This window comes from Carettochelys insculpta, chromosome 5 (genome assembly GCF_033958435.1).
Source record: "Carettochelys insculpta isolate YL-2023 chromosome 5, ASM3395843v1, whole genome shotgun sequence".
Classification (NCBI taxonomy): domain Eukaryota; kingdom Metazoa; phylum Chordata; order Testudines; family Carettochelyidae; genus Carettochelys; species Carettochelys insculpta.
Genome location: NC_134141.1, coordinates 69,142,965 through 69,158,639, shown reverse-complemented (window position 1 = coordinate 69,158,639; position 15,675 = coordinate 69,142,965). Strand labels below are relative to the sequence as shown.

At 46.7% G+C, this 15,675-nt stretch overlaps 1 protein-coding gene and 1 non-coding gene across 2 annotated transcripts in view; both read right to left on the bottom strand.

The window, feature by feature from the left end:
- LOC142013121 (solute carrier organic anion transporter family member 4C1-like) overlaps nt 1–15,675 on the bottom strand; it is a 94,948-nt gene that overhangs the window by 36,717 nt on the left and 42,556 nt on the right. Inside the window, exon 3 of the mRNA XM_074994192.1 lies at nt 5,511–5,705. Coding sequence (XP_074850293.1) covers nt 5,511–5,705 — 195 coding nt within the window. The remainder of the gene's footprint in view (nt 1–5,510; nt 5,706–15,675) is intronic.
- TRNAK-UUU (transfer RNA lysine (anticodon UUU)) lies at nt 15,338–15,410 on the bottom strand. The gene has a single exon. It is a non-coding gene; the product is annotated as a tRNA-Lys (tRNA).

Here is a 15,675-nt window from a genome sequence, read left to right as displayed (position 1 = left end):
GTCAGCTGAAGCCAGGATTTCTCTCTAGGTTGGCCGTACCCTTAGATTCAGGAGACTTGGGATAAAATTTTAAGGACCAACAACCATGAATGGGAATTTGCTCTAAACTCTGAGCACATGGGATGGAGTTTCATTTGTCTAATAGCTGCTGGGTTGTATTCTAAAATGTCTGCAAAAACAAATTACTTTCATTTTCATACCAGATTTAACTATGGTATTGTTTTGAAATGCACTCAAAATATGCAAATGAAAGGAAAGAATGTAACTTAACCCTTAAAATAAATTTGTCAAATACCTAAAATCCCTGGGTTGAGTGCCCTGCAGGGGCAGCAGGTTTGCAGAAATTTTGATGGTGCCCGGGACCCAACACCCCCCACCCCACCCACCTAAGGCTCTGGGAGAGAGTTTGGGTGCAGGATCTGAGTAGGGTAGTGCCAGGAATGAGGAGCTTGTGGTGCAGACAGAGTATGCCAAGGCTAGGGCCAGAGAAGACTCTCCCCAACAACCCTCTCCCCACTGACCACGGCAAGCTCCAGAGTATGTGCCTTCCTCTTGCCCCCATGCCCAGCAGCACTCATGCCCTGCACTACTGTCACTGCACATGCTCTTAGTCACCCTACCCCGACCCCCAGGTCCATGAAGTTGCTTCCACTCTGCAGGGTGCAGGTAGAGTGGGGTTGTTATTGTGTGTGCTTCCTCCCCTGTCCCTCACCATAGCTTGATACGGGGAAGTGGGGAATGAGGCTACCACTTGCCCAGCATGGAGTAGGAGTGGTGGCTGCAGGCAGATGGGGTGATATCAAGCTTCCCTTCACCATAGCCTCACACTGATAAGAAATAGGGAAGCCCCTTGCAGAGCGGTCAGTGCAGATTCTGATTGAGGGGGACAACTTTAACAGTGATTCCAGGAGCTCCTAAGGCTCTTGAATACTAAATTACCTGCCAGAAAATGAATTATTAACTGTCAGGAGCCTGTACCTAGTCTAATTCCTATATAAAAGAGAGACAAAGAGTAGACCCACTCAGCTCTAATAATACCACCACCACATTCTGACATCTTGTGACAAATCACGCAAGGAATACATTTAGGTTAGAATTTTACCATATATTCTAATTTGTTACTACTTCTGAGGAGTGGGGGAAGAGAGACCCTATTAGATGTCCTGAGTTCTTGCTTAACTCTGCGAGGTGATTGGGTGAGTTACAGCAGGGGTAGATACACCTGGGTTCTATGTTAGAACATCAGAATGGCCATACTGGGTCAGACCAAAGGTCCATCTAGCCAAGTATCCTATCTTCTCACAGCAGCAAATGCCAGGTACTTCAGAGGGAATGAACACAACCATTGAGTGATTTATCCTGTCTCCCATTCCCAGAATCTCACAAACAGAGGTGAGGGACATTCAGAACGTGGTATTGGATCTCTACCCACACCAGCTAATAGCTACTGAAGAACCTACTATCTATGAACTTATCTAGCTCTTTTTTGAACGCTGTTATAGACATGGCCTACACAACATCTTCTGGCAACAAGTTCCATGGGTTAACGATGAAGAAATACTTTTGTTTGTTTCATATCTGCTACCTATTCATTTAATTTAATTGAGTTACTCCTAATTCTTGTGTTATGGAATGGAGTAAATACCTTTATTTCCACTTTCTCCATACCAGTCATGATTTTATAGATCTCTATAATATCCCGCGCTTTAGCTGCCTCCTTACACCAAATGCACATATATGCCACCTGTTATGAATAAAAAGCCAGTGAAAGATTAAATCCAGAAAGAAGAGGAGAAGAGAGGGTAATGTGAATTGAAGCAGTGGCCTACTGAGAGAAATCTTTGTGTGTGGCTGGTGCATGGAGAGACCAATATACTTGATCTTAAGTAGGCTGAATGAATCTAGTCAATATCCTGGCCATATATAAGTAGAAAGGAAATATTTAGTTAGACACAAACAGGTTATGCTTATTTTGGGTTTGGTATGGGACTTTCTAGGCTGGTTGATGTATTTTCCCTGCACACTTTAGCTTCTAAATTGAATCCCAGGGAAGAAAGTTTTCGATGCTGTAACCTTGATGCTGATGGTTTTTAGTTGCTTTTGCACACGAAGCAACCAAATGTACTTATTTACTTTCTTAGTATTTTTCATGTTTTGTGTTTGTTAATAAATTACTGTTTAGGGCAATAATTTGATTCCTGTGTCCTAGAGGAGTGTCTGTGTATATTCATGCCTAGACCAAAAGGTCAGCTATCGGATTGTAGTTTAATTTCTTCTTTTTGTTCCCAAGTTCTCTCCTAAGAGAGGGATGAAGCTTGGGGTTACCCCACAGGGAGACATCCAACTGTGTCTTCCTGGGTTTAAGGGTGGGGTTTTTTTGGTTTTTTTTTTTCCTTCATTTGGTTGTGGCAGCTACTATGCCCCAGGGTCAGGGAATCTGTAATCTTGGAGAGTTTTTTTTTTAAAGCAGAGTCTATAAAAGCAAGATATTTTTAAGGTTTTGCAGGCCCCCCTTTCTGCACTCGGAGTCTCAGAATGGGGAATCAGCCCTGATACCACCTGACATACATGCTACATAGAATGGAATAAACAGGATAGCCCCCAACCCTGGTGACAGGTTTCTCCCTGCATTCTGTTTTTTATTCCTAGAGCTTGTCCTTTCTTGATTTTTTTTTAAATCAGGTGGTTTGGGCATTACAGATGTGTAAATAATATTGTGTGTATATAGCCCCTTCAGACTCTACCTCTCAACTCCCGGGCAAAACTAGCCATTAGCCCAGCCTTTTGTTTCTTAGCTTTTGATTGAAGTACCTGACAATGTTCTGGGATGATCTAACAATCCTTAGATCACTTTCATGACAAGCCTTTTGCTACCTTAATCATCTCGCTCCTGTTAATAAATAAACTTCCTGCTGCAATGGCTGTGCTGCTCCCAGATGCCCCAGGCACAGTCAGTCACAGTCAGGCTACATCTATACTAGATATAGAAGTCGACCGCCGATACATAATTTTAGCTACATCAGTTGCGTAGTTATAATCGACTTATCAGCAGTCGACTTCACTGTCTGTCTTTACAGAAGAAGGTCGATGGGAGCATTTCTCCCATTGACCTTCTTAATCCTCACTGCTCATGAGTAGTTCCAGGGTCAACTCTGACCCCAGCAATTGCCATTTCACATATGTATGAAACAAAACTTGGACAACCAACCCTGAGCAGGTCAAATCTTCCACAGTAGCATAGACCCAGCCTCAGGCTGTGTTGCAGTTAATACTGGTGGAGCTGAGCCCAACTCTGAATAATCGTGGTGCCTGAGCACCTCCGGCCCATGTAACTTGCAGACTACGGTGCCCTGTACCAGAGGCCTTTCTGTGCCTAACAAAAGTTTAACTAAACACGTGCTCCCAAATTCAAAAAACTAAACACTCACACTAAATTTGTCAAGAAAAACAAACATATCCTGAAGGCATCCTATAATACATGAATGCATCCTCCCTAATAAAAAGTCATCAGCTCAAACATGGAAGGATTAACTTAGTTACTTCACCATTTTTTTATAATTCCTTATTAGGGTCTTTTTTTTCTGTGTTGTTAAAACAGGCTGTTTTAAGATACTTTTGTCATCTATAAATTCATATGTTAATCTGAAGTCTAGACGCATGTCACCAACTCTTTACGCATGTTGTTGGCACTTCAGCTTTGGCTTTAGACATAGCAATGACATTTAATGAGCTAATTTTTTTTTAAAAAAAAAACAAATCAAAAAGTTGTTCTGGAATAATTTGCAACAATTTTCTTCTCTACAGAGATTTGTTAAATATTCTAGTGTGGGTCAAATTTTGTTCCCCTAAGTCCGGTGAACAGTTCAATAGAATTCAAATGGGTCTGACAAAACCTAAAGAGATAGGCTTAAAATACTCAGAACCACTCTTTAGAATTATTTTGTAAGCATCAGCAATTTTGAACAACTTTCACCCCTTAAAGTTTACAAACAAATTTAATTGACTGACTAATTTTGAGGAAATCAAGTAGTTTGCAAAGGCTTGGCTAGAGCCAGTAAAATAATAGTTACAGATTTAAGTATTCTGGATGGAAGTTTGGGGACAGAACTGAAATCTTAATTAAATCTAATTATAGAGAGTTAGTTTCACGAACTCTCCTGTATCAGATTATTGAAAGAATATTGGGCAATTTTACAACACAATTAATGTATTCCTTTATTAATCCGAGGAAAGAAGTAAATGCTGAAATCACAAGAAATATATAGTATCTGAAGGAATTCTTTGGGTACATGTGGAAGAGGGCTTGAGTCAGTGTGAAGAAGCACAGGGAAAAATAGGTGAGTTGTCTTGTCACAGAATATTGTGTAGAGCAGATGTGGTCTCCTGATTCAAAGTATGCATTACATTAAGCACTGAAGGGGGGTACCAACCACCCACAGACACACTCCTCACCCTGTACACATAATATATTAAAAGAGGATGGGGAATACTAAAAGTGCGTAAACAATTTTTTTATTTTCTATGACTAGAATAAAGGTCTGCTCTGCTATAATGCCCATGTAGAACTTTCACTTTAATATACAGTTGCAGAATGTGTTATGCTCATATGAAGCACTCCTTTCTACACTGACCAAATAATCACAAGGGAACATGAAAAGAAATAATTAACTAAATAATTAAAATGAAGCCATTAAATAATAAAGTAGGAAGTGGCCGCTGAACTGACAGTTTTTAGCTATCGACTCTTCTGTTGAGAGTAAATGCCAGCTTTAGCTACTGATAGCGTAAATGTAAGCAGTTTAGTACCACATTAAAATCTCAGCTTCTCAAGTCATCAAATTAGTTACATATGAAAATGGAGTTAGGTGAATTATTCTAGATCATGTGGGGTTTGTCCTGACCCACCCTATTAAACAAAAAAACCATTCAATAACATTTGCAGCCTGCTAAGACAATAACCATAGCCTTGTCTATTTCCAAAACACATATATGCCAACCATTACAGCAATCACTGCAGAAACTAATTTCTATATACAAAAGTGGTAAGCAAACAAATCCATTACAGGTTGAACCTCTCTCATCCATCACCCTAAGGACCTGACTGATGCTGAACGTGAGAATTTGTTGGACCACGGGAGGTCAATATTGTCTAGTACGCTACCAACACTTCCACTGCTTACTGGGCATTTACAAGACATTTATGGGTAAATTACAGCTAAATGATAGCACAAACACAGAGCCAGGCCTGGTGGCTGTAAACACACTTGAGGACCATGGGAAACTTGGCCACATCCACAATAAGTAGTAATACAGCTAACTAAAATCATGCTGGACAATGGCTGTTGCCAGACCAGAGAGTTCTGTATTAGAGAGGTTCAACCTGTGCTTCAGTTCTTTAATTAGAAGTGTTGTGTTTACAACATTTATGATCATTTTTGTGAACAGATATTTTAAATCTTATTTATAATATGTTCATTCAGCAATCATTTGAAATTTTAAAACTATGTTACCTATGTATAGAGAAGATTTGTGTTTTGGGACACTATCATCAATGAAGGCTGTGCCAAGAGTGTAGAGTGGAGTTCCTCCAACTCCCAGTAGCAACTGTGCCAGGATGAAGACATAGAGGTAGTTGGAAAGTGAAGACTCTTTGCTTGCTTTGCAAGTGAAGTTAGCATTGTTAGTTCCTGATACTTGACAGGTATCTAGAAACACATTTACAGAGACATTAATAATGTACAATTGAATGTTTCATCACATAATTTGTGCAGTGAAATCTAAAGGTAAGGAAACCTGTATACAATGTTTCTATAGTTAAGATGACAGAACTACTCATCTCCTAAATTTCTAATCTCAGCTGTCCTACAGATTTCCTGTGAGATATCAGACATATTCCCAATGCACAATATTCCAGTGCAAAAAATAAGGATATTTCTGTACCAGACTAGGGAGAGTGGGAAAACTTTAAAAAAAAAAAACCCTACTTTTTTATGGACAAAGTTGATTGCTCAAATACACTGAATTCAAACTCTTACTTGGAGAATGAGTTGTGCATTCAACAAGATCGCAAACAGAATTCTCCTGTGACACTGTAACTTACTATGCTTACTATGCCCCAGGTTAAACAAAATATAGAGAAATGCAATTTAAAAACAGGTTATATTAGATCAGTCAGTACACCAGTTAACACTGAGATTCAAAAAACACCCTTTAGCACTCCCCACTTAACCAAACGTCTCAGAAGACTGGGATGGTAGTGACAGAAGAAAACTCTGTTTTAAAAGTTTCAATCACCCACTCTTTCTCCACTGAAAAAAAAACAGGTTTGTAAAAGAGTGCTCCTATTTAATACGTTACACCTCGCAATCTCACCAAGATAACAAATATCACTGATTTACTTCCCTGAATGAGGAAACAACATTACTGGAATTTCTCTTTGGCTGTGTCTACACTAGCTCCCTAATTTGAACGGAGCATGGTAAGTAAGATGTCAGGAGATTATTAATGAAGTGCTGCGGTGCATATGCAGCACTTCATTAAGCTAATTCTACCCTGCAGCAACTTCCAAGTGTTAAAGTGTAAACATTTTGAGGAGTAAAGGGACTTCAAAGGCACTGCGAAGTACCAGTGGGTTAGCTGCAGCTACACACGAACTGGCACTTCAGAGTTTAGGTATTATTTGCTTAAATGCATCCTCTCTCTTTTCCTTCCCTTCTGGGGCATTTCTTTTCCACAGTCATCAAACAGCCTTAATCTTCATTGATAGCATAGACCTAGAGTACAATCAGCTTTCTTTGCATATGTCTGTGTTATACACATGTGCAACCTGGAAGAAGGAAAATCCCATTCATTCGACAGAGTGGCTGTCCTGGGTAATTCTCAGCAACTGTAAAGAATATTTTAGAACACTTACAGTAAAGAGAAAATTACATAAATAGGTTATATTTATCCACAAAATACAAACCATACAGAATCATCCCTCCAGAATCACAAGATATATTCAGCATCCGAAGAGAGTAGAAATTATCTAGTGATCATTCAGAAAATAAACAAACACTGCTGAAGAAATAACTTCATCATAATTGCTTTTTCTATCATTCTTTCCATCCATAAACACCTTTCTTTTCTTCTCCACCACCGAAGAGTTTAAGATGGCACATAAATTAACTTCAGATTGAAACTTCATACACAAGCCTGGTCAATGAGCAGTACATCGCTAATAAATTTTCCTTTAAGTCATATGAGGCAGTTTTTCGGTTTATAGTAGCTCTTAGAACAGGCAGGTTTTGGAGAAGAAACCTAGGGAGGAAATAGCATTGATACCTCCAGAGGTGGTAGAATGCACAGCCTTAGTGGAAGGATGTAGAGTACTGAATGCCAATAGTGCTCTTAAACAGCTGTAGAAAGAAGAAAACCTCAAGTGTAGCTGTCAAAACAAAAAGCAGTCAAGTAGCACTTTAAAGACTAGCAAAATAGTTTATTAGGTGAGCTTTTGTGGGACAGACCCACTTCTTCAGACCATAGCCAGACCAGAACAGACTCAATATTTAAGACACAGAGAACCAAAAACAGTAAGCAAGGAGGACAAATCAGCAAAAGATAATCAAGAGCCGCGTCTACATGTGCCGCCTACTTCGAAGTAGCAGCGCCAACTTTGAAATAGCGCCCATCATGGCTACACGTGTTGGGCACTATTTCGAAGTTAACATCGACATTAGGCGGCGAGACGTCGAAGTCACTAACCCCATGAGGGGATGGGAATAGCGCCCTACTTCAACGTTCAACATCGAAGTAGGGAAAGTGTAGTCGTTGTGTGTCCTGCAACATCGAAATTGCGGGGTCCTCCATGGCGGCCATCAGCTGAGGGGTTCAGAGACGCTCTCTCCTGCCCCTGAGCTCGATGGTGGCCACGTGGAGCAGCCCCTTAAAGCTCCCTGCCCCCTGCCTTCCTGTGCAGGAAGCTGAGAGAGTGTGCAGGCAACAGCATTGCCACGCGGCTAGCCTGCACGCTCCTCCGCAGCCACAGACACCCACACCCGACGCAATGGCCGCCCGCCAGCCCCCCAAGCGCCCCCAGGGGACCCCCCCCAAGGGGAGCCAGGGCTCCCAGCCCAGCAGCCAGGCGGGGAAGCGGCAGCGGGGCCCCTCCTGGACGGAGGCCGAGCTTTGGGACCTGCTGGGGCTCTGGAGCGAGGAGGAGGTTGCTCCAGGTAATGGGGAGCAAGAGGCAGAACGCGGATGCGTTCGCTCAGCTGGCCGAGGGCCTGGCCGCCCGGGGTCACCCTGCCCGCACTCCTGACCACGACAGGAGTAAGGTGAAGGAGCTGCGGCAGGGTTACACTTGCCCCTTTTACAGGGAGCTCAGGGACATCCTGGGCCCCCGGCACACCTCCTCTCCTCCGGCCACGCTTGATACCGTGGCTGACGAGCCACAGCAGGCCCCAGAGGCGGAGTCCGCCCCGGAGGCAAGCCCCGCACCCCAGGGGACCCCCCAGAAGCCCACCCCCGGGGCACCAGAGGAGGAGGAGGGGGAGTCCTCCTCCAGCAACGCCGGCCTGAGGATCGTCCTGCCATCCAGGAGCTCCAGCCGGGCGTCCGCCCCCCGGGTGTCCCCCGACCGTGGGAGTGGACCGTCAGGTATGTACCCCCCCGGTGCACACCCCCAGGGTTGAGGGGCGGGGGTAATAGATGTGACCAGGGCCCTCCACATGACCAGATGACCATGGCCTCAAGGACAGCAGTGGCATGTCCCTCAGAAGAGTGCATCAGCCCCTGCCCTCCCCCAGCACGACAGTGCCATGCCCCATCCCCGGAACCTCTAGGGTCCCCCGGGGGGAGGGGGTGGGACACCCAGCAGCAGCAGCAGCAGCATGTGATGGAGTGGGGGGAGTGCAAATGTGAGACTCAGGCTACATATGAGAAACAAGCAGAATAGCTCCCAGTGGCTAAGGACGATCCTGGGGCTACAACTGGCAGGTTACACCTCTGCCCTGAATAAAGAGGAGGGAGGAGCCGAGCTGGGTTTGAATCGGGGGTGGCAGTTAGTGGCTAGGGGAAGGGAGAGCTAGAAGGCAGCCAGCCTGAGGAGGGGGAAAGCTACACCCCAGAGGGGCACCCCTCGGGGTCTTCTCCCCAGGACGGGTTGGAAGGATCGTCTCTGACTGCTGTATTGTCGCTTCTGTGAGAAACTGGGCATCTGTTGCCTAATAAACCTCCTGTTGTACCTGCTGAGTGAGAGTCACTCCTGCCAGCGGATGGGGTGCAGTGCAGGGGGACCCCTGAACCCCATCACAGCAGCATCTCCCAGGGACGGGGATGGGGAACCTGCAGCAGAGGGGTGGGGGGACAAGGGCCACGGCTCGGGGCCCACACTAACGGCTGTCTCCACTCTTCTTCCCCGCCTCCTGTGTTCCGCAGCTGCACCATCGGAAGGACCGGAGAGCGCCGGCGAGGCGTCAGTGGTCCCGGACAGCCCTCCGGGGCCATCACTCCAGGCCAGCCCCTCAGCGGAGGACCGACCAGCCCCACGGCGGGGAAGACGGCAGACCCAGCACCACCACCCGACGGCAACAGACCCCCAGCTGCTGGCCCTCCACCGTCGGCAGCTGGAGATCATCGAGCAGCAGCTGCGGGTGGAGCGCTGCCTCCAGCTGCAGGAGCGGGCGCTGGCCTGGTGCCAGGAGGCATGGGGGGCCTTCATGTGGACCTTCAACCGTATCATGGACTACCTGGCCCCTCATGCCGCGCCGGCCGCCACTGCGCCCGCCCTGCCTGCTCCACCTGCTGCTCCACCCTCTGCTCCAGCCGCCGTCGCACCGCCACCCGCCACCGAGAGCCCTTCCGCCGAGGGGGACCTGGGGCCAGCTGACACCCACCGGCCGTATCTCCTGGTCCGCCCAGCCCCCAGCCAGCCCCGGCCAGGGCTGAGGCCAAGAAGGGGATCCCGGCCACCCACTCCCAGCGCTGGACATTAGGGGGTGTGGGGCCCAGGATGTGGCCCTCCCCCTTTGTATATATTCCCCCCAGTTTAATGTTATTTTGTAAATAGTTTGTATATTTGACCCGTTACTATGCTGATCCTTACCCCCCCATGTTAATAGTTGTCCCCTTCCTTGTCTTCCCCTTTCATCTTATCCCGATTTATAATACATATATATATATATGTTACATTTTGCCTGTAAATAGTTAGTCTTGTTGATAATAATAATAATGAGTTCTACAGATATTTGAGTTGACGAACAACTGTCTGCTTTTATTTTCAAGAAAAGTGGGGGGGTGTGCTCTTGGGTGCTCTGTGGTGTGGGCGTAGGGGCAGGGAGTGTTGTGGAGGGTGGGGGGGCAGTGGGGGGCCTGCCAGCGTTCACCCTGCGGCCTCATCGAACTGGGCCCGCAGGGCCTCCCGGACCTGGGTCCCTTTGGAGTCCACCTGGCGACTGGGGGCAGCGGGTGGCTGCACATCGGCCCTGCCAGCCTCCACAGCCCAGCCCTGAAATAAGGCCTCTCCCTTGCTCTCCACCAGGTTGTGGAGGGCGCTGCACGCGCCCACAATCGGGGGGATGTTGGTGGGGCCCGCATCAAGGCGGGTGAGGAGACACCTCCAGCGCCCTTTGAGGCGGCCAAATGTGCGCTCCACCACCTGGCGTGCGTGGTTCAGGCGCTGGTTGAAGCGCTCCTGGCTGGCAGACAGATGGCCCGTGTACGGGTGCATGAGCCAGGGCTGGAGGGGGCATGCCGCATCTGCGATGACGCAGAGGGGCATGGTGGTGTCCCCCACAGGGATCTCCCGCTGGCGGATGTAGGTCCCCGCCTCCAGCTGGCAGCACAGGCCCGAGTTCCGGAATACCCGGGCGTCGTGGGTGCTGCCAGGCCAGCCCACATAAATGTCCAGGAAATGGCCCCGGCTGTCCACCAAGGCCTGGAGGACCACTGAGTGGTAGCCCTTCCTGTTTAAGTAGCGTCCTCCACTGTGTTCCGGGGCGCAGATTGGGATGTGAGTCCCATCCAGAGCTCCGAAGCAATTGGGGAAGCCCAGGGTGGCAAAGCCCGCGACGGCGGCATCCAGGTCCCCAAGCCTCACGAGCCTGTGGAGGAGCAGGGCGTTGATGGCGCAGACGAGCTGCAGAGGAAGCACATGGGAGAGCACCAATGAGGGGTGTGCAGGGTGTGTGTGGCCCTCCCCTGCTAGGGCCCCCCTCCCCTGCCAGGGCTGCCTCCCCCTCCCCCCGTGGGTCCTCTTACCTCCATGAGGACAGCCCCGACGGTGGCCTTGCCCACGCCAAACTGCTGCCCCACGGATCGGTAGCTGTGTGGAGTGGCCAGCTTCCAGACAGCAATGCCGACCTGTTTCTCCACGCTGAGGGCACGCCGCATGAAGGTGTCCTGGTGCCTCAGTGCGGGGGTGAGCCACTGGCATAGCTCCAGAAACGTCTGCCTGCTCATGCGAAAGTTCTGGAGCCAGCAGTCGTCATCCCACTCTCCGAGCACCAGCCGCTCCCACCAGTCGGTGCTCGTGGGGTAGCTCCACAGCCGGCAGCGTGTGCGGCCGGGGCGGGGGCGGGGTGCTGGAGGGTTGGGGGTTGCGTCCTCCTCCCCTGCGGGCAGCTCCTCCTCTGTGGCAAGAAGGTGCTCAGCTGCCTCCTGCATGGCATGGAGCAGGGCGAGCACTGCTCCTGCAGGGGCGGCTGTGTGGACCCCTGGCTGCTGCTGCTGCTGCTGCTGCTGGGGGTCCATGACCGCGTCGCTCGAGGTGTGCATGCCTATGGCTCTGCAGACCGCGTGCTGTGCAGGCTGCATGTGTCTGGGAGGGGCCCTTTAAGGAAGCAGCTAGCTGTTGCCCCGGAAGCGCTAGTCCACCCTGTGACCCTGTCTGCAGCTGTTCCTGGCACCCTTATTTCGATGTGTGCTACTTTGGCGTGTAGACGTTCCCTCGCAGCGCCTATTTTGATGTGGTGCTGCCCAACGTCGACGTTGAAAGTCGATGTTGCCAGCCCTGGAGGACGTGTAGACGTTATTCATCAAAATAGGCTATTTCGATGTTGCTACATCGAAATAGGCTATTTCGATGTAGCATTCACGTGTAGACATAGCCAAGGTGAGCAAATCAGTGAGTGGAGGGGTGGGAGGGAAGATCAAGAATTATATTGAGCCAAGTATGCAGACGAGCCCCTATAGTGACTCAGAAAGTTCCCATCACGATTTAAACCATGTGTTAATGTGCCGAATTTGAATACAAAAGTCAGCTCGTCCACTTCTCTCTCTAAAACGGTGCTATAATGTCTCTTCAGTAACACACATACCTTGACGTCATTGACAGAATGCCCCATTCCATTAAAATGTTGACTAACTGGTTTGTGGATCTGGAGTGTTTTGATGTCTGTTTTGTGCCCATTGACCCTTTGTCTAAGGGAGTTAGAAGTCTGTCCAATATAGAAAGCATCTGGGCATTGCTGGCACATGATGGCATATATGATGTTAGTAGAGGAGCATGAGAAAGTGCCCGTGATTCTGTGAGTAACCTGGTTAGGTCCAGTGATGGTATTTCCAGAGAAGATATGTGGACAACGCTAGCAGAAGGCTTTGTTGCAGGGAAAGGTTCCAGGACTGGTGTTCCTGGCGTATAGACTGTGGCTGTTAGTAAGGATCCTCATGAGGTTGGGAGGTTGTCTGTAGGAGAGAACAGGCATGTCACCCAGGGCCTTCTGGAGTGTAGCATCCTGATTAAGAATAGGTTGTAGGTCTTTAATAATTCGTTGCAGTGGTCTGAGTTGGGGGCTGTAGGTGATGACCAGTGGTGTTCTGTTCTTGGCTTTTTTGGGCCGATCTTGGAGTAGCTGGTCTCTGGGCATGCGTCTGGCCCTGTCGATTTGTTTTTTTACTTCTCCTGGTGGGTAATTCAGGTTAATGAATATTTGGTAAAGTTCTTGTAGTTTTTGGTCTCTGTCAGTTGGATCAGAGCAAATGCGATTGTACCTAAGAGCTTGACTGTGAACAATGGATCTAGTCACGTGTGCAGGACGGAAACTAGAAGGGTGTAGATAAGTATAGCGATCAGTAGGTTTTCGGTACAGTGTGGTACTGATCAGGCCATCCTTGATTAGTACTGTAGTGTCCAGGAAATGTATCTCTTGCATGTTGTAATCGAGGCATAAGTTGATGGTGGGGTGTAGATTGTTAAAGTCTCTGTGGAATTCTTCTAGAGCCTCTGTATTTCTCCTCTGGAAATACCATCACTGGACCTAACCAGGTTACTCACAGAATCACAGGCACTTTCTCATGCTCCTCTACTAACATCATATATGCCATCATGTGCCAACAATGCCCAGATGCTTTCTATATTGGACAGACTTCTAACTCCCTTAGACAAAGGGTCAATGGGGCACAAAACAGACATCAAAACACTCCAGATCCACAAACCAGTTAGTCAACATTTTAATGGAATGGGGCATTCTGTCAATGACGTCAAGGTATGTGTGTTACTGAAGAGACATTATAGCACCGTTTTAGAGAGAGAAGTGGACGAGCTGACTTTTATATTCAAATTCGGCACATTAACACATGGTTTAAATCGTGATGGGAACTTTCTGAGTCACTATAGGGGCTCGTCTGCATACTTGGCTCAATCTAATTCTTGATCTTCCCCCCCACCCCTCCACTCTCTGATTTGCTCACCTTGATTATCTTTTTCTGATTTGTCCTCCTTGCTTACTTTTTTCGGTTCTCTGTGTCTTAAATATTGAGTCTGTTCTGGTCTGGCTATGGTCTGAAGAAGTGGGTCTGTCCCATGAAAGCTCACCTAATAAACTATTTTGCTAGTCTTTAAAGTGCTACTTGACTGCTTTTTGTTTTGATAGTGTATAGACTAGCACGGCTTACTCTCTGTTACTATTCAAGTGTAGCTGGTTTAATTGGCTCTTTAGAAGTGTCAGATCCCTGCACTTCGAGGAATTGGTGCTAGACTCTTCCCTCAAAGACCATGGCTACATTACCCCAGAAGATCAACCTGCACAAGGTCAGTCTTACAGGGTTCTGTTTTGCACATCTGGTAGGAATGCGCAGAATCATCATTTTGGGGTCAGCAGTCGACCCTTCTACACCTCGTCTGTCATGAGGAGTAATAGAGGCCAATGAAAGAAACTCTTCCATCTTTCTTCAGTGAGGACAGTAAGGTAAGTCGATTGCAGATATGTTAATTCTAGCTATGCAATTCCCATAGCTAGAATTGCGTATTTGCAATCGACTTGCTTGCCAAGCGCAGGCATAGCCTAAGTGAGCCTCCATATTTTAGGTTATTGTTCACCTCCTGTAGTATTTTTCAACAGAAGTAGAGTATTAGGGACATCTTTAACCCTTTTAATTAATCCAAAATTACTCAAGCTTTTAGCAATAAATCTTGTATTCTTTACCATCTTCTGGCATTTGAAGAGAGATTAGAAACAACACTTGATAGTCCAAAAATTTTCAAAACCTGTTTATGAAAATGTTCATAGTTCTTCCATCTGAAGTTCACTTGACTTCAGGCTAACTTTAAACAAAACAAATATGTATAAAGTGTCTAAAACTTTATCCTGTAGAACATGAAATATTTTTATGGCAAGATACATTGTAAAGATTTTGATTTTACAGTATGCTGACAACACATAATTACTGCAACATCTCCATGTGATGACCCAGAGTACATTTGAAATCACATTCATGCTAAATAAAACACAGCAGTTAGATCAAATTTATCAGAGTTCTAGAGAACTGAAAGAATCTCAGTAGTATGCCAATTGAAGCAGCAGATGAGCTCTGGCATTATGCAAGACCAATAATCGAGACAGTCCTTTGCTCAGAGTGAGCTAATACCCTAGGAGACAGACTTAAGAGGGACAAGATGTCCTCAGACACTAAAACGAACGAACTACTTCAGATACTTACCTTTAAAAAAAGAGCTATTTTTCTCTTCTTTCTGCAACACCACCATTCACGTATAAATGGCATACAGAAACATGAAAGGCTAAAATAACAATGGGGCCTGAGACAGACTAGATCATTCCACACAAAGCTGTAAAATAAAGGACAAACCTCAAAGACAGGAGAAGGGGAAAGGACACGAAAAGATGGTGGAGACAGGTATGCTGGATATCATTACATTGACATCACAACTGAACTAAACACGAAAGAAGAGACACTAAAATAATTAAATTTAGATTTTTAGAGGTACATTAGAGTGTACAAAACATACAGCTTTGCACAAGAGAAATAAATGGAAGTCTGTAGATGAAATGCAGTTTCCAATTCAGATGGGCCATCTCCAGGGAGCCTCCAGCTGAGTGCGCCCAAGCAGGAGAGGAGACCTTGCCTGACCAGGGACTTGAACCCTGGGTCCTCAGATTAAAAGTCTAATGCTCTACTGACTGAGCTAGCCAGGCTCAGTTTTCGCATGTGCATAAATTTTGGAACAACAAGTTAAACAGTATTTTTATTACAACACAAACTAGCATGGAGAGACAAGTTCTTCCCTTTGGAAGATTCACACACTAATGTTCCTAGCATCAGAGTACTTTCACAAACAAGTCAAATGAATGTACACTGGATTCTGCTCCCCTTTTTTCTCTTTTTGGGAGAACTGTGTAGTCATATTAGGCAAAACCCAGCCGAACAGGGATGTCTAAATGCAATATTCTGTCTTAAGTA